This window comes from Astatotilapia calliptera, chromosome 20 (assembly GCF_900246225.1).
Source record: "Astatotilapia calliptera chromosome 20, fAstCal1.2, whole genome shotgun sequence".
Taxonomy (NCBI): domain Eukaryota; kingdom Metazoa; phylum Chordata; class Actinopteri; order Cichliformes; family Cichlidae; genus Astatotilapia; species Astatotilapia calliptera.
This window is the reverse complement of record NC_039321.1, coordinates 8,534,248-8,555,516: the sequence shown is the minus strand read 5'-3', so window position 1 is coordinate 8,555,516 and position 21,269 is coordinate 8,534,248. Positions and strand designations below refer to the sequence as shown.

At 41.2% G+C, this 21,269-nt stretch overlaps 1 protein-coding gene across 4 annotated transcripts in view; it reads right to left on the bottom strand.

Annotated features, from left to right (window-relative positions):
* The window catches only part of eif2d (eukaryotic translation initiation factor 2D), a 45,916-nt gene extending 27,172 nt beyond the window's left edge, over nt 1-18,744 (bottom strand). Inside the window, exons 1-15 of one of the 4 annotated variants that reach the window (XM_026153553.1) lie at nt 18,515-18,744; nt 15,382-15,572; nt 15,203-15,286; nt 15,023-15,113; nt 14,838-14,945; nt 12,699-12,967; nt 12,169-12,286; nt 12,047-12,092; nt 11,857-11,963; nt 11,575-11,730; nt 8,073-8,162; nt 7,581-7,676; nt 5,007-5,127; nt 2,981-3,180; nt 2,860-2,896 (exon numbers count right to left, since the gene is read on the bottom strand). In XM_026153553.1, coding sequence (XP_026009338.1) covers nt 3,010-3,180; nt 5,007-5,127; nt 7,581-7,676; nt 8,073-8,162; nt 11,575-11,730; nt 11,857-11,963; nt 12,047-12,092; nt 12,169-12,286; nt 12,699-12,967; nt 14,838-14,945; nt 15,023-15,113; nt 15,203-15,286; nt 15,382-15,572; nt 18,515-18,570 — 1,704 coding nt within the window. In that variant the 5' untranslated portion in view covers nt 18,571-18,744 and the 3' untranslated portion in view covers nt 2,860-2,896; nt 2,981-3,009. The other 3 variants (XM_026153554.1, XM_026153552.1, XM_026153551.1) reach the window with 3 other exon arrangements.
* Nucleotides 18,745-21,269: the final 2,525 nt, after the last annotated feature.

Below are 21,269 nucleotides of genomic sequence, written 5' to 3'. Positions count from 1 at the left end.
TGCTAGACTTAAGGTGCGTCTAGCTCGCCTTCGGCTGGAGGCGCAGGAAAGGGAGCAAACACGTAAGGCCGAGCTTGACTTCAAACTTCGGATACGTCAGCTGGAAATTGAAGCTGAGAAGGAGGTAAAGTTGAAACAGCTAGAGGTGGAAGCTATGAGACTTACACAAAGCCTGTCTTCTCCCAGCTCACCAGTTACTTCAGAACCCTTGCCTTCATCTGGCAGCACCTATAGGTTTGATGTGCGCAAAAATATTGCTTTGGTGCCAACATTTAGAGAGACTGAAGTCGATTCCTACTTTAATGCTTTTGAAAGGATTGCAACAGCATTAGAATGGCCAAAAGAAATGTGGGCTGTGCTGCTGCAATGCAAGCTAATGGGCAAAGCACAGGAGGTTGTATCAACTCTCTCTATCGAAAACAGCATGAAATATGATGTACTGAAGGAGTCCATCCTTCGTGCTTATGAGCTTGTGCCTGAGGCCTACCGGCAAAAGTTCAGGAATCACAAGAAGTCAGATGGTCACACATATGTAGAGTTCGCGCGTGAGAAAGCCGTTCTTTTTGACAAGTGGTGCACGGCAAGTGAGGTGAAGAAAGAGTTTGAAGCGCTTCGTCAGTTAGTCCTGTTGGAAGATTTTAAAAATCTATTACCAGAGAAGCTTGTAATGTTTTTAAATGAGCAAAAGGTTGCCTCACTGTCAAAAGCCGCCGTTCTGGCTGATGAGTTCACTTTGACTCACAGAAATGTGTTTGCATCACCCCCTCGTTCAGATAAAGTGTTAATCACACGCTCACTGAAGCCTGATCAGGGTCAGCCTGAAGCCAGAGCTAAGCAACCATTTCTCTCTCGTGAGGTACGTGAATGCTTCTATTGCCACAAAAAAGGTCATGTCATTGCTGATTGCCTTGCACTAAAAAATAAGACCACGCCGCCACAACCCAAGGGAGTGGGTTTGATTAAAAACATGTCGCCTCCCAGAAACCAAACATCTCAGAGTGAAATAGACCCTTGTTTCAAACCATTTATCACACAGGGATGTGTTTCTTTGACGGGTGGTGCTGGTAATGACCAGTCTGTAACAATGCTGCGAGACACGGGTGGTTCACAGTCCATCATTCGGGAGGGTATTTTGCCTTTTTCTGTTGAGTCATCCTGTCAGTCAAGTGTTGTGGCCCAGGGTATTGGAATGACTTTTGTGTCTGCGCCTTTGCACCATGTTCATGTCACTTCCTGTGTTCAGTGGAGTCGGTAAGGTCGCTGTCCTCCCCTCGCTGCCAATAAAAGGGGTTGATTTCATCCTAGGGAATGATTTAGCAGGTGGAAAAGTGATGCCTGTCCCTGAGATGCTGGATAAGCCCCCCAGGCTTGAAAGTTAGCCAGCAAGAAAACACTAACATTCTTCCTGCTTGTGGGGTGACTAGATCTCAGTCCAGGTGCTGTCATTCTACAGGAAGATCAGGATGGACTCGACCACCCTGTGTGCTACTTCTCAAAGAAGTTCACTCTTCCCCAGAGAAGGCATTCCACCATCGAACAAGAAACCCTTGCCGTTCTGCTGGCTCTGCAGCATTTTGAGGTTTATCTCGGATTAAGCAGGGATCCCATAAAAGTCTTTACAGACCACAATCCGCTTGTTTTCCTTTCAAGGATGTACAATAACAATCGTCGGCTTATGAGGTGGTCTTTAATCATTCAAGAGTACAACCTTCAAATCTGCCATAAAAAGGGGACAGAAAATGTCCTGGCTGATGCACTATCCCGTACCCTGTAGTCTGTTTAGGGTTTTTGTTTTTGTTTGAAGGATCCAAACTGTTTGTTTGGACTTGTAAGGGTGGGGGTGTTACGTGTCTGCAGGCTGCATGTGTTCTTTCCCTCCCCTTTTGTTTGCCATTCCCTTAGGTCGCAGACTGCAGGCTGATGTCAATCTGTGTGACGTCCAACTAATTAGAGGAGGGAGGCCCTGATTGGACAACCCAGGAGTGAAACCCTTGATAAGGAGACTCACCTGTGGCTGGGCGCGGCTCTCTTCCCTCCTTGAATTGTTTGACACATGTGTGACGTTTTCCTGCTGTCTTTCTTTTGTTTGATGATTGTGGTGGGAGTAAAGTGGACTAGGTAAGTTTGGGGACCCCATACACTTACTCACGTAGAGTCTTTGTGTTAGAAACACTAGGTAAGTAGGTTGGTGCCACCCATGTAATTTTGAGCTTGTTTTAAGTTGAGGTTTGGGTCTATCTCTCCTGTTTGTTGCTTTTCTAGGATAGTAGCTCAGCTCAGCTAAGTTTTGGTTTTGTCTTTTTGGTGTTTTTTTTTTTTTTTTTTTTTTTTTGGCACAACCTAACTGTCCCTTTTTCCCCCACATTTGTTGTTTGAGTCTGGGTTTATTTTGTGAGAGCGCTGCCATTAAACCACCTTTTCATAACACCTGTACTGAGTTTCCGGAGTTGTTGTGTTATCCCCTCCTGCCCTCGGGGAGACGTAACAGTGTGTTCTGCAATCCTGCTGAATTGTGTTCCAGTCCCAACGACTGTGTATGCGCGTACAAACAGTCGAATGGCAGGGATGAATCGGTCTGTCATAAGCCTTATCATCACATCGTCATAGTAGGTGTCAAAGAAATACTCGGACAATTCGTGCAAGCAGCTGTGTTGCACCTGACTGGGATGAGCTGTTTGACATCTGTAGCATGTATCCTGTAGAAAGTCATTTAGCGCCAACATCAGCAAGTGGTGGGTTGCAAGCTTGATGTCGATAATGGTTTCCTGACACAGACCGGATCCTGTAGGGTCCTGCGGCAGCAATTGTGGAGAGGGGGGTGGAGTTGGTGGGGTCTGGATTAGCAATGCTGGTGGAGGTGGGGAGTCTGTGAGGTCCCATGCTTGCATGTCTCCCTCTGAAAAATGAGAACGATAAAAAGATGTTATATTTTGTTGCATAGATACGCACGCGCACACACACACACACAAACTAAACCTACCATTTTGTTTATTTAGTTGTCAGACGGCCTTATGATTTTAGGTTTGCACAGGGTAGAAGGCAAACCAGTCTTCGGACAAGTCGCAAAATCATCAAAAACAAGGCGTTTTCTAATACCCTCGTACGCAGTGTTGAGACTACCCTCTTGATGGTGTCGTCAATCTGGCTAAACAGACGCAGCATAGGTCTCCAGTCGCACCACTGTATAAAAAAAACATGTCCTTAAACCATGTAGCGTGCTCTTCTATGCTCAGAGGGTAAGGATTTAACCTCCAGTTTTCAACCCCTCTGACAGCAATAAGACTTTCCCTGTCATCACATACACTGAGAAAAATAAAGTCATCGGGGCTACGGTTGAAGCGATCAGCCTCGACCCTGTAAAGTTCAGGGCCTGTTGGACTGTTCCACTGGGAAACATACAGCATCTCTGGGAATCCCACACTGTCCAAGTCCGCACAAACAACTGTGCGAAAGACTTTCCAGTTTCTAGTAGACATGCGTTGTGTCTCCCCCCCAAAACACTCCCTCACCACAATCTACACGAAGTATAACTGCTCCGTTGGTATATTTAACGGTATACACATACCCATTACTGCCTCTATATTCTAGCTTAAATTCAGTCCCATCTACGGCGTTTTCACAGCGCTGCTTTTTGCGATGAGGGCCCCTGGGGCATGTGCCTGTAGACGTACCTAGTATGGCTGTGGCTTGGGCGATGTCCTGACTGCTCGTCATGGTTGATACAGATGTCATCCTGCACTCCTTAGAGGTGTCTGCGTTCCTTAAGTCGCTCTGTTGATGCTCCAAATGGTGAAGGAGTCCGTTTTATATGTACATGTGTTAGACTAGCCCAGTAGGTGTCATTACCCCCCTCTATTTAAAACTATTGGCCTGTGAAACTTTTAGAAAAGTGAAATGCCCCTAAAGTAGTTAAATCATCTATGTGTAATCATCGAGTCTAACTGTTGCAGACTAGTAGATAATTATAAGACTAGTTGCATTAAAGCCACATTGGGGTTGATACAGCGCTAGTGTGAATATGTACTTTTAGAAGTATCACAGTTTATTTCTAAAGGGATACATGTTGTTTGTGGTGCTCTATTTTAAAACTATTAGCCTGTGAAACTATTAGAAAAGTGAAATCTTCCTAAACTAGCTAAATTAAATGCTGTGTGGGAATACACGGTTTTTAGAAGTATCACTGTTTATTTCTAAGAAATAAATAGGGTAGTCTTTATTTCTAAGACTACCCTATTTATTTCTAAAGGGATAGCTGTTATTTGCGGCCCTCTGTTTGAAAACTATTTGCTCCTAAATAGCACTAAAGAAAAAGCAAAATGCTCCTAACTAGTTAAAATACCCCTAAAGTAGTTAAATTAAATCATCTATGTCTAAATAACAGAACTCTGAGACCTATACAATCCTTTAAAAAGAGTTTAATTAAAACACATAATGGTTTCATTAAATAATACGCTATTAAACACATGTAAACTCATATGACCCCCAAACCCACATGCACGTGCAAAAAGTCCGTTCTCGTGCACGTGCACACGCACATGGATGCGGAGGGGGGGGGGGGGGGGGTGGCAAAAAAAGTACAGGTATATTACTACTGTGGGATGATGGGTGGTGGGTTATATAACCAGAGCTTAACTAAGTATTTTCACACAACTACTGGAAGAAGGAAGGCCTGCTAAGGACGTGGTCACTGTTTTTTTTTTAGAAGGCAGCTCATAAAAGAGACTGGAAATACTATTATTAATACTATACTAATATTGTCAGTGTGTATTATGTTTGTTTTTTGCTGTTTTTTTTTTTCCCATGTGTGGATGACTGTACCATGAAACTCATGCCCATAATGAGCGCATGTAAGCTTTTTACCACACTATCTGTATGATAAGTGTTAAATATTTTAGTGTATGGGATATGCTTAAGAATTCATAAAAAGCACCAAGGTCATTAATCTATATCAGTACAAACAAACACATTCATCCAGAAATAGCCAAACTGGAGAAAGAAATTGGCACCTTCTTATTCGACCCTCGAGAAGCCACAGTAATGTCAATGGGTTCAATATGGCCTTTCTTTACTATAGGTGGTTGCCCTGGAAACACAGCTTGATAGCACTCCTGCATTCTTCCCAGTGTTCTGTGGAAAACAAGGTTAACTTTTAGCATTAGCAAAATGGACAAAACAAAACATAGTGTGGATACTATAAAAGTACAATCTGCAAAGATTGCAATGAAGAATTTACTTTCCAAAATTCCCAGTAGTTGTTCTTTTAATTTCACTGCACACAATGCACTATTTGTGCAAACCTTTCAGGCTATGACAGGAAAAACCCCACTGAGAGCAGACTGGGCAGCCACCCATCACAATCCGCCCCTCTTAATGATGCTGGTGACTTGTCCAATCTTTGGTCTGTGGCAACATTGTTTCGTGGATTTGAATCAATTGCTGATCTCTTGTAAACCTAGTGGAGCTTTTATGAGAAATTTGATAACTTTAATTATTTCAAGCAGTTCTACAAATGTGGATAGATGAACAAAATCTTGCTTTTTTGGTTTTGCCTTTTCGTCTAATGTTTTGAAATTTTAAAAACATAAAAAGTCACCTTTAAAATGAGGAAAACATTGCCCTATCCATTCAATTAACCTTTTCTTAAATCAAATACCTGAGATCTAAGCCAATCATAACCTAGCAAAAAACAAACAACCCCCAAATTACTTTAACTGCATTGCAAACTATGTCAGCAGCAGTGATGCGTTAAAGATTTACAGATCAGACCAGGATTAAATGATGCATTAGTACGATTATTTAATCTTTCTGATGGGCAAGGTTGGCCCACTTTAGTAATTAGAGGCAATTTAAATGTGGATTTGCATTGGCTACTTTAACCAGTTAATCTGTCTAATTTACTAAAATACTGATGTATTATATACAATTTACATGCAGTTTCCGTTATTGAATACTACAGAAATAGGGCTGTTCGATATAACGATATATATCGGATGCCGATATGAAAAAGTCAATTGTTCTATAGTTTGTTTCGTGATGTCACAGAATAAATTTTTTATGGCGATATTTTTTCATCGTTTTGATGGTCACTGTAGAATTTCTTATGTTTCTCTTATATTTAATAGAACCACACTACAGACGGACAAGCGACTGTTTTTATGCGTTTATGTTAGCAACAACCACGGTAAAACCATCCCGTGTCCGCTTGTTTATTTTCCACATAAACCTTTCACAATAAAGCTAAAGATCCTGTTGAGACTTTTCAAAATAAACTGAATCACATGAAAGAGTACGCAGAGCGTTTACGGATGAGAAGCAAAAAAGTGCTGTCAGGTAGGGCTGCACGATTTTGCATAAAATGAGGATCACGATTTTTTGGCTTAGAATTGAGATCACGATTCTCTCACGATTTTCTTTTCCAGTATAAATATTTATTGCACTTATTAACTGCACATCAACTTCGTAACAGTTGAGACTGAACATAAAAACAATAAATAAACATAAAAACAACAAATGTCTCACGTTTTGTTGTTGCCGCAAAATGTTGTACTGCTTGAAATTCCGTCTCCACCGTTGCTCGACACTGCGTGTATAGAGCAGGTAGTGCTACAATAGAAAAATAGTTGCGGGACAGCACTGTGTAGCGTTTGTCTAGGGTGTTGATCATTTTCCTAAATCCCTCGTTTTGCACAGTGTTGATGGGAGCCATATCATTGGTCGGGTGATAAGTGATGGCCTCCGTAATTTCTTTGTGCCTGCGGAAGTTCGACGGGTATAGGGAAGCGCTGTATAAGGTTCCCGTTATTGATGTTTGGGTGGTTGTCCGGGACGGATTTTCTCCTGTCACTTTCTCGTCATCCCTGACGTGCTCTTTGTTTTTTCCCTGCTAATTTTAGCATCACATGGCACAGATTCTGTATCACGTGGTATAAGGCTCCGCCCTTGTCATTTGTTGAGCAGGAAGAGTGAGCGCTTGTTTTCATGCAGATTATGTCCCGGATCAAAATGCGGTACAATCGTCGTTGTCTTTTTTTTTTTTCTTTAAATCGTTGTCATTTGGAAATGAGATCGCACATAAGTATGAATCGAGATCGCGATTTTCTAAAGATTAATCGTGCAGCCCTACTGTCAGGTGCCAAAAAAATAAACCTTAGAATCAAACATTAGAATCAGCTTTTCCCCGCAGCACGCTGTGTAATAAATACTAACAAAGAAAATGTCTAAAAATATATAGTTTCATTCATCGGTTAAAACACTTGACTCCAGGTACACGACCGGCTAAGAAGAAGACCCCCCCCCCCAAAAAAACAACAACCCTTTACCCAAATCGAGTTGCCTGACATTCGCGGAATTTACAGAAATTGTAACATTTTTGTGATATATACCGTTGTTGGGTTGTTGGGAGGATAGATGTCTTATATCGGGATATGAAATTTGGTCACATCACACAGCCCTATACAGAAATGCAAACTATTTTTGTCTATTTCTAGTACAGCTGTTTTTAAGTGTGGGTGGTGTACAGTACTTCAAAAAGCAACATGTTCAATGTTGTACACAGCGCTTTAAAAAAAGTTTGTCTTTACCTGCTAAAGAGGTCATCCCATTTGAGAGAGACTACCTCCTGATACTCTGATTTCTCCAGTAAGCAGTCACACAGAGTTGGGTTGATGGTCACGTAACTAGTAAGGAGGACAAAAATAGTGAGGCTTGAGGGATGGCACTAAACAGGGAGCATGCTGCACTGTTAAGCCATGCCAGCTTTGTGGCAGATAGTTTATTTTCTCCCATAAATCACTGCTAGTTTGTTTCACATCAGATGAGGAACAAATTATTAGAAAAGGAAACATGAGATGTTTTTTGGAGTCTCAGAGTCACATTTAAACATTTTAGCTCATTATAATGTTATTAAGGTCAGTTCTGTATTTAATAGTCAGTGAGTCTGCTGTTCACCACCACGCCCGGTTCAACTCAGCAGCGTGGTCTCCAGGTTTTCAATGTTTAGTTGTTCTGTGTTCTTCTGTCTGTGGTTTTTCAAATATCCACTCTGAATCACAGAGTTTTGAACAGCCTCTTACTTCTTATTATTTTCATCCACCAGCTCATTGTCCTTCACATACTCCGTGACAATACTTCTTACTTCAGCAGGATGCAGTGTAGCTCCTTTCCTAAAGAGGCAACAAAGCACACATTAGTATCACCGATCAATACAAATGAGAAAAACTTATAAGGCTACCTAAGCTTTAATAAAAATATCTACTTTCTTTTGATGAGTTTATTTCCTAATAGACTAATCTATATAAAGCAACACAGCTAGAAAAAAACTGCAGATTTAAAGTTGAATCAGCAGTTTTACTCATCCATCCATCCATCCATCCATCTTCATCCGCTTTATCCGGGGCCGGGTCGCGGGGGCAGCAGCCTAAGCAGAGAAGCCCAGACCTCCCTCTCCCCAGCCACCTCCTCCAGCTTATCCGGGGGAACACCAAGGCGTTCCCAGGCCAGCAGAGAGATATAATCTCTCCAGTGTGTCCTGGGTCTGCCCCGGGGCCTCCTCCCAGTGGGACATGCCCGGAACACCTCGCCCAGGAGGCATCCTTGTCAGATGCCCGAACCACCTCAGCTGGCTCCTTCCGATGCGGAGGAGCAGCGGCTCTACTCTGAGCCCCTCCCGGATGGCCCAACTTCTCACCCTATCTCTAAGGGAGAGGCCAGCCACCCTTCGGAGGAAGCTCATTTCTGCTGCTTGTATCCGCGATCTCGTTCTTTCGGTCACTACCCACAGTTCGTGGCCATAGGTGAGGGTAGGGACGTAGATCGACTGGTAAATAGAGAGCTTCGCTTTTACACTCAGCTCTCTCTTCACCACGACGGACAGGTGCAGCGTCCGCATCACTGCGGCCGCAGCACCAACCCGTCTGTCGATCTCCGGCTCCCTTCTCCCATCACTCGCGAACAAGACGAACAAGGGCGATCGTGGCTCAAGAGTTGGGTGTTCGTCTTGTAATCGGAAGGTTGCTGGTTCGAGCCCCGGCTCGGACAGTCTCGGTCATTGTGTCCTTGGGCAATACACTTCACCTACCGCCTACTGGTGATGGCCAGAGGGGCCGATGGTGCGATATGGCAGCCTCGCTTCTGTCAGTCTGCCCCAGGGCAGCTGTGGCTACAACTGTAGCTGCTTTCACCAGTGTATGAATGTGAGAGTGAATGAATAGTGGCATTGTAAAGCGCTTTGAAGGATCCTGAAAAGCGCTATATAGATGCAATCCATTATTATTATTATTATTATTATTAAGACCCCGAGATACTTGAGCTCCTCCACTTGGGGCAGGAACTCGTCCTCTCCGTGAATCGCTACCTTATCGTGGTGGAGGGGTTTGTGTGTCCCAGGGATCCCAGGGGCTATGTTGTCTGGGGGCTTTTGCCCCCTGGTAGGGTCTCCCATGGCAAATTGGTCCTGGGTGAGGGACCAGACAAAGAGCGATTCAGAAGACCCTTATGAAGAAAACATCAGGGGAACAGTTTACCCTGCCCGGGATAGGGTTACCGGGGCCCCGCCCTGGAGCCAAGCCCGGGGAGGGTGCCCGAGGTCGAGCACAGCCCGAAGAGGAGACATGGGCCCACCACCCGCAGGAGGCGCCATAGGGGTCGGGTGCATTGTGTGCCAGGCGACAGCCAGGAGCGGAGGGCCCTGGCGGACCGATCCCCGGCTGCCAAGACAGTTTTACTCAAAGTATTTAAATTAAGGCTAAGAGATTTAAAGCTCAGGAAAACAGATGCAGGGTTGTTGATTATTTGAGGTACTTGAGCATTTTACCCAAACAAATGCTCCTGACCGCCTGTGGCTAACTGAGCTGTTTTGGTAGACCTACACTGGTGGTTTTAATGTTCTGGCTAATTAGTATATAAACAAACAGTCCTTGGAGTAATAGTGTGGGTTCTCCACAGAAGCTTCTGAAGCTAATTTAAATTTATTTAAAAAAAATCTCAGTCCAAGATTGTTTCAGTATATAGTCATTTCATTGGATATTTCAAGGGATTGTTTTATATGAATTACACTGCCCTCCAAGAATTCAGACAATAACCCTTTTCAGAATCAGTATAAACATTTCACCTGTCACAACAGGTCACGCACCGTACTAGAAGCTCCTGGATATTAAAACCTAAGCTGGGAACGCCTACAATTCCCACGATGAGTGGTCACCATACAAAGCACACTAGGAGGAAGATCAAACCAAGTTATTCAGCAGGGGGCAGTTCTTTTTAGAAAGCATTGTCATGCGTTTTGCTTTATTCGTGTTAACTTGCCATCTCCACTTTAGAAGACAGATGTGTGGTAAGAGGCTGAATGAGTTGCAATTTTTTTACAATGTGGCAGCTGGGCAACAATTACAGAGATGCACCCATCCACTGAGCTAGGGAGCAGAGTCAGGACAATTTTCTGTGTTCTTGACCTGGACTGGTGACCAGCTGGTCAGCCTGATGTATGTTTGATTATGAGCCTCTCTATTTCATGCATGTGCAACATGTGCAACATGTGCAACATGCACATGGCGTCGCAGGCTAATAGTTGCTCACAATCTTACAGCCACATGTTATTAGTGTGAGGCTGTGGCCCATAGCGTGATGAAGACACAAAGTAAACCTAACGCGACCCTTCAATCACCCTCACCCAGCTGCACGGACATTTTAAAGAACCTAACACAGACAAAGTGGCTAAAAGCTAAAGCTATCCAGAGCCACAAGCCAGCAGCTTTGACAAAAACCTCGGTATGGAGGAACAAAGAACTGAGGAAAATCATTTAGATGAGTGAAAAAGAGAAAAGGGTCAATGTCCTGGTATTTGTTGATTTGATAAACATGCTAAAAAAATGATGTTACACATATAAAAATGATGCTGCACCTGCTATTGTTTGGCTTTATTTTCAGAGTTGTTTCAGTGAGAGAAGATCCTTGAACTTATAGCAGTTTGAAGGGAAATTGTAAAGTTTAACAAATTAATTTTATTATGAAAATAATATATTGCATGACAGAAAGGCTGCTTGTAGTTCTTAGAAAGAACATGACAACTGGCAGTTCACTGAATCTTCCAAGAAAACTACTATTTCTGTTTTAGCGCAATTTGCTACGTTTGATCTAAGAAAACTCTACAGTACTGATGATGTACTATTAGTAACACATGGCTTTTCATAGATGGGAAAAAAGCAAATGAAAAACCTTCTGTCAAAAACCCCAATTTACAATGGAAACCATTTTTCCATTCCAGAATTTATGGGTCCCTATGGGGAAAACTACTTGAAAACTATAGATGGAGCAATAAATTAGCAATCAAACGTGTGATTTCAGACGCAGCTAAAGACCAGGAATTCTTCAGCTTGTGTAAGACAAATATTGCCCTATCAGTTCACAGGTTGGTCAGAGGGTGAGGCCAATTATCAGCAGCTCTCCCGGAGTTGCTTGGGATTCAGTGTCTCTTTTAAAGAAACACAAGCTCCAACTCTCCCTGCTATGTCCCCCTGCTGTCCGACCCATGCGAACAGGAGGAAGTATGAAGAGGCAGGGTTAGGAAAATATACAGACCTCTTGTTTGCATTCAGAAAGAGAGGCTCCAGCCGAGCAGACACAGAGTATAGAGTTGTGATCTCTGGAGGATGATACAGAATTTCTCCTTCCTCTCCATCCGGCAGTGGAGTCGATTCAACATCTGTGTCCTCGGGAAAGCTGAAGGAACGCAGTCTACAAAAAAACAAGGCAACAGTAATACAAAGTACAAACACAGAGCTAGCCTTGCTGAATGTGGGTGGGTTGCAAGTTTCAATCCCTATGAAGAATTTCTTTATTTTGAAAAAGCCCTCGACTCACTCTGGATTCTTCCAGTCCACCTCCACAATACTCTCCACACCCTTGGTGAGTTCCTTTACTCGCACGATGTTATACCGTTGCTCCATTGTCTGTAGAAACTTGGAGAGCTGTTAGAAAAGACACACATACTGATGAGGTTATGCATTTCACACTAAAATGTGTTCAATGTCACAAGCTGGACACATGATACCTTCTTATAGCTCGACTTCTTGATATCAAGTTGCTTTCCACTTGGGCTGAAAAATACAAGGTGTTTTCAGCAATAATTTTTCTTTCCCCTTAAAACTTCTACAAAGGTGATTTATACATTACCAGCAAGAAAACATATGGTTGCGGAGAAATGTACTCGTCAGTAGGGGGAGCTCTGACTTCTTCACCTTGCTCTTTAAGGCATGAAGAAAGCACTGCAACAGCATGGCGTCCATTACCTCTGTGAAAACAAGGCATGACCTGTATTACATACTTTTCTCTGAGCATGCAAAAAAAAAAATGTATTCCACAGCTGAATTAACATAACAAAACCACATGTTCACAAAAAAAACCCAACAAAGTCATCGAGCCTGCCCTGCAACCATTTAGTAGTCATTACGTCAATCAGATTTAAATCGGGGATTAAAGTATTTATGAGGTTTTGGTGAAGTATTATTAAAAGCAGATTCAGAACAACTTTGGTGGGAAGTAATTTAATGGTAAATCTATAACTTCATTTTTATTAATAACACTTCTGATCCTTGCACTTACCATCATCCTGTTACATCAAGGAAAATATGTGAGAGAATTTGATTACATCTATTCAAAAGTCACCTCAAGCCTCAAGGCGACTTTTGTTGTACATCTGGTACCTTGTGGTGTTTTCTGCTCATCCTGGGTCTCCTCCTCCTTCTCATTGTTCTTTTCGCCCTTCTCTTCATCCTGTTCAACTAAGCTCAGCTCCTCAAAACAAGACTGGGCTTGATCTGTGACCGTTTCCTCTGGACTGTGCTGCTCCTCCACACACTTATCAACTTCCTCCTCCTCTTTGTCACTGATTTCACATTCCTCACCGTTCTCCCCATGTGCTTCACTTTCTGCATCTGGTAAAGAAGGAGGACCTGACTTATCTCCAAAAGCCCTGAAAAGGATATGAAACTGGCATTAGAGCATTTTGACTTTTTGCCTCCACCAGCCAATCAACTTGCAGTTTAAACGAATGCTTGTTCAAACTCAAATCGGACAAACTCACCACAAACAAAATACAGTCCTTTTTACCTGCATCAGTACTTTTATTTTAAACAGTTCTAATGAGTAGCCACTTTACTGGATACAGTTATTCAGCTATTCAGTAACACAAAATGCCTTCTTTATTACAGAGGTCAGAGGAGAAAGGCCAGACTCCTTTGATGAAGAGAACACTTCAAATCAAATAATCACTTATAATGCAGAAGAGCATCTCTAAATGCACAACACGTCAAACCTTGAAGCAGATGTGCTACAGCAGCAGGAGACCACAAAAAGTGAGACTCATGTCAGCTAAGAACAGGAAACTGAATTCACATGGGCTCGCCCAGATTGGACGGAAAAGTGTCACCTGGTCTGGAGACTCTCCATTTCTGCTGCAACATTCAAATGTAAGGTCAGAGTTTGGCATAAACAACATGAAAGCATGGATAACTTTTGCCTTGGTTCAGGCTGCTGGTGATGGAAATGCCACAGCTTATCTGGCTATTGATGGTGACCATGCCTGCCTATTTATCACCACAGGGTATCCACCTTTTTAAGTCTGCTGCCAGGAAAATAAATGTCAAAAAGCTCAAATCATCTCAAACTGTGCTCTTGAACAGTTTACTGTACTCAGTTGGCCTCCAGTCACCAGATCTCAATCCAATAACGCACCTCTGGAATGTGCTGGAACAGTAGATTTGTATCATGGATGTGCTGCCAACAAATTAATATGGACCAAAATCTCTGAGGAATGTTTCCACAACCTGGTTGAGTCCTTGCTATAAAGAATTGAGGCAGTTCTGAAGGCAAAACAGGGGGTTCAAATCATTACTAGCAAGGTGTACCTAATGAAGTGTCCCGTGAGTGCACTGTGTGTAATGAAGATTAAATTAAACTAATAGATGGGCACTAAATATAAGCATCACTAATGCAATATCTAATCAAATGTGAAATGTCATTATTTCAGAATGTCATTTTATTTGCGGGAATTTTTTCCCAATTTACCAAACTCTAATTTGTTGATGTTTGAGTCCAAATAAATATTCATGCCAAATCTGAAGTTCACCAAGCATTCCTGATATAGTCACAGGAATGTCATGGACATGGACCTTTTATAGCCAAAATGTCATGAGTTCATTTCCGAAAAAGCCTTGATAAATTTCAAAGCCACTGCGTTTAGGAGAGTGGGACGGGCAGACATGATGTGCAAAAACATAATGTGCATCACTAACAAACAATGATCAAATGTTATCAGTTTCATCTTCACTGTTTTTGGAATATCCTCATAAGGAAAAGAAGACAGGTGGTCCTTGTTGTGTAAGTGCTTCATTTTTTTTTTCATCACTTTTTTTTTTTTCCATTTTTGCATCACTTTTTGCATCATCTGTCAAACCAATGGCAAATTTAGAATCACCAATAAACTAAATAACCAAGCTGTGAACTGTGGGAAGTAGCCTACATGGGCAGAGGGAGAACATGCCTGGAGAAAGCCTGAGAAGCAGGTTTGAACCAACACCCAGCTGTCAGAGGTGCAAGCCAGGATACACCCAGCACAGGTCACCAATTTGGCCAACACTGAGAGACACGCAACTTCAAACATTCACTGCCCTAGTTATTGAGAAAAAACACACCAAAAATTCTCCACCTGCTAGAGTCTTCATGCTAAGCTAAGGAGCTGCCAACTGTAGCCTTCAATTTAATGGAGTGAAACGACACTAATCAATAATGCCACTAAACTTAAATTCAAAACAATTCAATGCTTTAAGGTGAAAGCGACTCACCAGAGATAATCCATGTACGTGTGAAGAATGCAGACTCCTCTTCCTTTCATACCCAAACAGTGCATCTGTTCAGTGGACACAGCAGCTGTCCCAACTGCAACAGGTGCTCTAGGAACAACCCGAAGGACACAGTCACACTTACATTTTTTAGGAAAGGTCTTCCAAAAGTGTTTAATATAACATACCTGTTGTTCACTAATGTAACAGCACAGCTGTCTCCCTGTTTCACATCTGGGAGACCACATGAAGGCACCACCACACCTGGGAGCATGAGATCTTTGGAAAAGCACAATATTCTCTCATAACTTTGCACAAAACATTTGCACACGATTCACTGATCCCCCACCTCAAAAAAAAAAGCATACCTGCCCCTCCAGTCAATTTCTGAAGAACAGGAGGCCATGTCTTGAAGGCTGGGAGGAGAGCGGGGTATCGCCAAAGAACATACACTAATAAATATGACAAAAAAAAAAAAAAGTTACTTAAGAGCAGATCAGTCATCCCATTGTATCCCATATTAGTGCGTTCATTGCAGTTTAATTACCGGTAGGAAAAAGTTTTTTATCCACTTCAAAGAACACTGGATTTTTATGAAGAACATAAACTGTCACAGCATCTCCCTTGTGTGCATAACTCTTGAGAACATTTAGTTCCTCTTTATTGGGGACCAGTTCAGACAGTTCATCAGCAGACAGCAAAGGAAAGGCCGCGGATAAGTCAGCTTTGAGCTTTCTCCTAAAGGCAACAACACAGAAATAGATAAAATACACACGAACAGATGTTTTAAAAATATACCATTTCAATTTATCTGATAATATCTTAACAGATTACCCTGTTTATGCTTGGCTTAACTGCACCATGACCCACACTATTTTTATGCTCAACTCAAGGAAATTGATCCATTTATTTGTTAAAAGATTTTTTTTTTTAGAATCCAAATTTATATTTTATTTATTTGTTTTTTTTCAGCTATCAGCTATAATAGCTTGTCAAAACTATACTTTTCCTCTAAAACATTAGTTTCATTTGTCACCTTGCCAAAAAATAGTCATCTGCTCCTTTCAGCGGGTTATTATTTACCGCCACTTAGGAGCCAAGTTCAATAAACTCTGAGTGGATTAAGGTCCTCTTCGCTTGGCTCATAAATGGAAATAAATGTTATCTCAGATACATGTTCTCTCTGACATAATCATGTGTGATTAGTAAATGAAAGTCATCATCAGGAGAGGATGAGTGTCAGTGCGCACCATGATGATAGAGAAAAGGGGATGGGGGAGTTATTTTAACCAGCTTGGTCTAATTGGCCATCAAATGCATGCATAAAATATATAAATCTTTTATACTGGCTATGGTTACGATGTGTCTGATGAAGTTAATTCAATAAGGATGGGATGCATGCGACTGCGACATCTACATTTGATATCTTCCCTAATTTCCTTCGGGATTAATAAAGTATTCTGATTAAAGTGACACTGAGAAAACGCAGGGAACAGAAACTGAATACAAAAGGTAGGTAACTGCTTTAGCCTAAATTCTCTAGAAAATGTGTCATGGTGCAGAATTTGAACTTTATTTTTTTACCTGTCCCGTCATCAGAAGTGTTGTCTGAGAGCCCAACAGATTCAGAATGTGAACTTTCAAACATTATACTTTTTAAAATATTGCTCAACATAATTTAATGGCTATATTTCAACATATGGATTTATTTCAACATGAAATTCAGTCAGACTGTCTGCAGCCTGCTTTTAAAAGCCCACTTTAAACTACATTTGGCTCTGTTTTATCATCTCAAAGTTATCTCTGTCTCATCTTTATTCAAATATTCACATAAAGTTCAAGATCTTAACAGTGTCAGACATTTTTTCCGACTACAACCTCATAAATGATTGTGTGTTTACGTGTGCAAAGCTTTATTTAAACAGTTATTGTTGGCTGATGGTGTGACAGCTGCATTACCCTCCACAGAGTCATTGTGAAAGATGTAGTGTACAGATTTTATTCTGAGCTGGAAATAAATCGGCAGTGTAATCGCTGCGTCTGTCCTCACATTGATGACTGAGGACTCCGCTAAGTACAAAAAATAAAGACTGACCTTGAATTCTGGTGTTTGGAAAAACATAAACTTCATATTAAATCACTCCACTGCATGATTTGATAGGGACCTCATGAGGGAGGAAATTAATCTAAATGCTTGTCAGTTGATTCAGGAGCAGCAGAAGGAGTCCGAGAGAAACTAGGAGTTCATTGAAGAAGAAAACCAGACAGCAAGCATGATAGGTACACAGATTCAGAGTTTATGTTAGCATTCTTTCTGTAACAGAAACCTCAGAGTACCCTCAACTCAGGATTAAGAAACTCAGTTTTTCCTAGGGCCCAAGTTACAACCTGCATGCAGGAGGGAAATATGATTCAAGAGCTCCAAACTCCAAAATGTCCCAAAGGTACTATTCATCTCATAACAGCAATCTTATAAAAGAGATGACATACAGCTCTGGGTCAGAGAAAAATCCACATTTTAGCCAACCTCTTCAACTGTCTAATTCTGTAACTAATGAAATAAAAAAATGTCATCATTGGTTCAGAAAAGCTGCATCCAAGCATCAAGTTCTCTCCTTGGTTCTTTATCCATTCATGTAACATCTGCTGTCCGAGACCTGAGTGTGATATTCAAATCTAATCACAGTTGTGAGAAACATAAACAAGATTTCCCAGTCCTGCTACTATCACCTAAGGAATTTTGTAAAGATACGATCAGTACTTTACAAAAATGATTCAGTGTCAGACTATCATTCATACTTTAATTTCCACTGGGTTGGATTATTTTAATAATAATTACACAGGTATCAGAAAGCACTAAATCACAAAATACAACAGGTAGACCTTTTAAAAGAACCAAGAAAACTGAACATATTCCACGAGTCTTAATGCCTCTACACAGGCTCCCCATTTCTTTTAGAACTGACAGTATATTTAAAGCCCAGCCCAAGAATATATATATAAACATAACCTAACTAAGAGACAAACATCAACAGTTGGAGTGGAAGAGAGAGGCTGAGCAGTTCATACATAGCATACATTTTAGATATATATATTTTTTACATTCATAGATTAGCTTCACCTTATTCTTTCAACTTTTTGATTTTAATGTTAATTTTACTGGAATCACATTGTATTGGATTTACATTTTGACACCGGCACATTTTGATTGATTTTTTTTAAAAATTATAATTTCCACCCAGTATGTCCGTTTATTCTGTTCCTATGCGAAGCACCTCGTAACACTGGTTTTGATAAACGTGATAAATGATATACAAATAAGCGTTATTATTATTGTTATTATTATAAGAGTAAAATAATATGGTCATTATTTGTCCTTGTTAAATATTGATCGATATTGACAGTGCCAGCTAATAATGAGCTTTCAGCTCAAATACGAAGATATACGGAAAAACTGATATATCGCCGCTATTTAAATCTATTCATTCACTGACCAGAAGCTTCACTGTAAGCTGAAGAGAAGAACTACTCCGTTTTGATTTATTCCAGTTATATGAGGAGGACAGCGTCTGATACTTGGACAGTTTAAAAAAATGTTTAGAGTCCTCCACCACATATAATAAATGTGAATATGTAGAAGAAGCAAGCGTCAGCTAAAGATGTGAGCAGCAGTGACTCACCTGTCTGATCCTTTGATTGCAGTGTTGGATTTGACACGAAATGGTTTGGCAAACATATTTTCATAAAACGTTAGTCAGAAGAATTCAGCATGACCACTTCTGATTGTACGCCTTTTCAGTACATCAGCACAGAGCATCTAAAACGACTCATCTACAACACATAAACTGATTCTACAATGCTTTTCAGTAGTCAGCTGCTCCTCGTTTGGTGGGATGGTCCGACACATATTTATGACCGATGTGAAACTGCACAGGCAACTTTTGTTCCGCATGATAAACTAAGCACGTAGGTGTCAGTACGGTAATATTTTTTCTGCGGAGTCCAACGTGTGTGTATATCGAATCTCCGTTACCATCGACAGAATAGGCAGTAATTGTAAAACTTCTTGTAGGCTAAACCAAGCAACTGTTTAATGTTGACTCACATGAACAGTGCTCCATGTAAAATAATGACTTGTTAAAAGTGTCGACAATTAAGCATTTCAACTAGTGAGAAAAATTTATTGTCGTTGCAAAGAAAGACAGTTTTATTCTGTCTTTGCTGTGTAATAATAATAATAATAATAATACTTCTGAAACAAACAATGAAACTAATAAAAAAAACTATACATTTCCTTTATAAAGTAAATTTTAGCTCTGAAAATATTTACTCAGGCATTTTACTCTCCACTGATTAAAATAGGTACCTTTTCTGGAAAGCTTTGATAGGTAGAGGGGCATGCTGGGAGATATATGACTTGAACTTCCTGACCTTGTCTCTTGTAGTTTTATTCAAAATGCTCATGAAGCTGTTGACGTCAGCTATGCAATAATCAGTTTTTAGGCAAGTGAGGAAGAGAACTGTTTGTGTTTTTGTAAAGGATTGAATCCACGTATGGACTCCTACCGTGTACAATACATCCAGAAAGTGCTCAATTGGTAAGGATTGTTGAATGAGGAATTCCATAAGTGAGTTGGATGCTATACAGTGATTCATCCAGTCAGTCTGTGAGGACCTGTAGTTAATGGCTTATCTTCTTTGCTCCATGCTTATAGACAGAGAGAATGTGAGATGGTGTGCTTGGTCCGGTAAAATGTGGCAGTAAGCGTCTAAAACAGTGTCTGACCCAGGGCTTATCACAGAGTTGTTACACTCGTAGCACCAACTGTCCATGTGCCCCACAACGCAGATTCCAAAGAAGTAGAGTGGGAGCGACTACTCGGTTTTCAGGTCTCCAGCTGGCTGTGTCTCTGTCTGCAGTGGAGTATAATGTCAAGTTCAGACAAATGCAAAGATGTTGATATGGCAACATGACACGTGGGCCTCTCTTATGGTTTCCAGATGTATGTAGGGTGCAGAAAAATTTATGTATGAAACCCAGACACATGTGAATGGCTTAAGTTGTCGCCGCCCAGCTTCATTTACATCTCAATGACCATAATCTCTATGAACAATTTCAATCTGGTTTCCGCCCCAATCATAAAACAGAAACTGCTCTGTTAAGGATTACCACTGACCTTCTGATGGCAGCTTATTCTTGTCTCCTATCCATCCTCATCCTTCTTGATCTTAGTGCGACGTTTGACACCATTTCTCACAATATTCTCCTGAACCGGTTAGCTTCCATTGGTATTAATCATACCCCACTTACCTGGTTTACCTCCTATCTCTCAGACCGCACTCAGTTTATCCAATTTAAATCCCATTCTTCATATCCTGTTTCTGCTGGTGTGCCCCAAGGTTCAGTATTAGGGCCTCTTTTATTCATTACTTACATGCTCACTCTTGGTCATATATTCTGAAAATATAATATCAATTTTCACTGTTATGCCGATGACACCCAGCTCTGCATTTCTTCTAAACCCAATTCATCCCTCCCACCTACCTCCCTCTCAAACTGTCTTATTGAGATTAGATCCTGGTTCTCCTCCAATTTTCTCAAACTTAACAGTAATAAAGCTGAAGTTTTACTTGTTGGTACACCATCTATTATAACCAAATCCCACGGTTTTTCCATTAACATTGAAAATTCTCCCACCCTTCCCTCCCCTCAGGTTAAGAGTTTGGGTGTCATACTTGATAATACTCTTTCATTCCTGTCTCACATTAATTACATAACCCGGTCCGCTTACTTCCACTTACGTAATATTAACCGACTCCGTCCCTTCCTTACTCCCCATGCTTCTGCCATCCTTGTCCATAGTCTTATTACGTCCCGTATTGATTACTGCAATTCCCTCCTATTTGGTCTCCCTAAAAGGTCCCTTCATAAACTCCAACTTCTTCAAAATTCTGCAGCTCGGGTCATAACTTGCACTCCATCAAGAGCTCATATTACCCCAGTTCTTCAGCAGCTTCACTGGTTGCCCGTAGAAGCCAGGATAAATTTTAAAAGCTTACTTCTTACATACAAGTGTATCCATAAATCTGCTCCTTCATATTTGTGTGACCTGCTCCATATCACCACTGTTTCCCGCCTTCTCAGATCATCATCTGCTATTCATCTTACTGTTCCGTCCTCACACCTTATTACTATAGGGAACAGAGCTTTCAGTCGCTCTGCTCCTCAGCTCTGGAACTCTCTTCCTCCTGCACTAAGAAATATTGACTCCCTTTCCGTATTTAACCTTCCTGCCTTCTTGGGACCTTTTTGTGCCACTGCTATGTGTTAAATGGCTGCCATTTCCACTGTGTTCAGTGGAATATAACCAAACTTGCCACAGGATAGTTTTTACCTGTCAATGTTAATATTCCAGTGTGAATTCCTTAAATCAG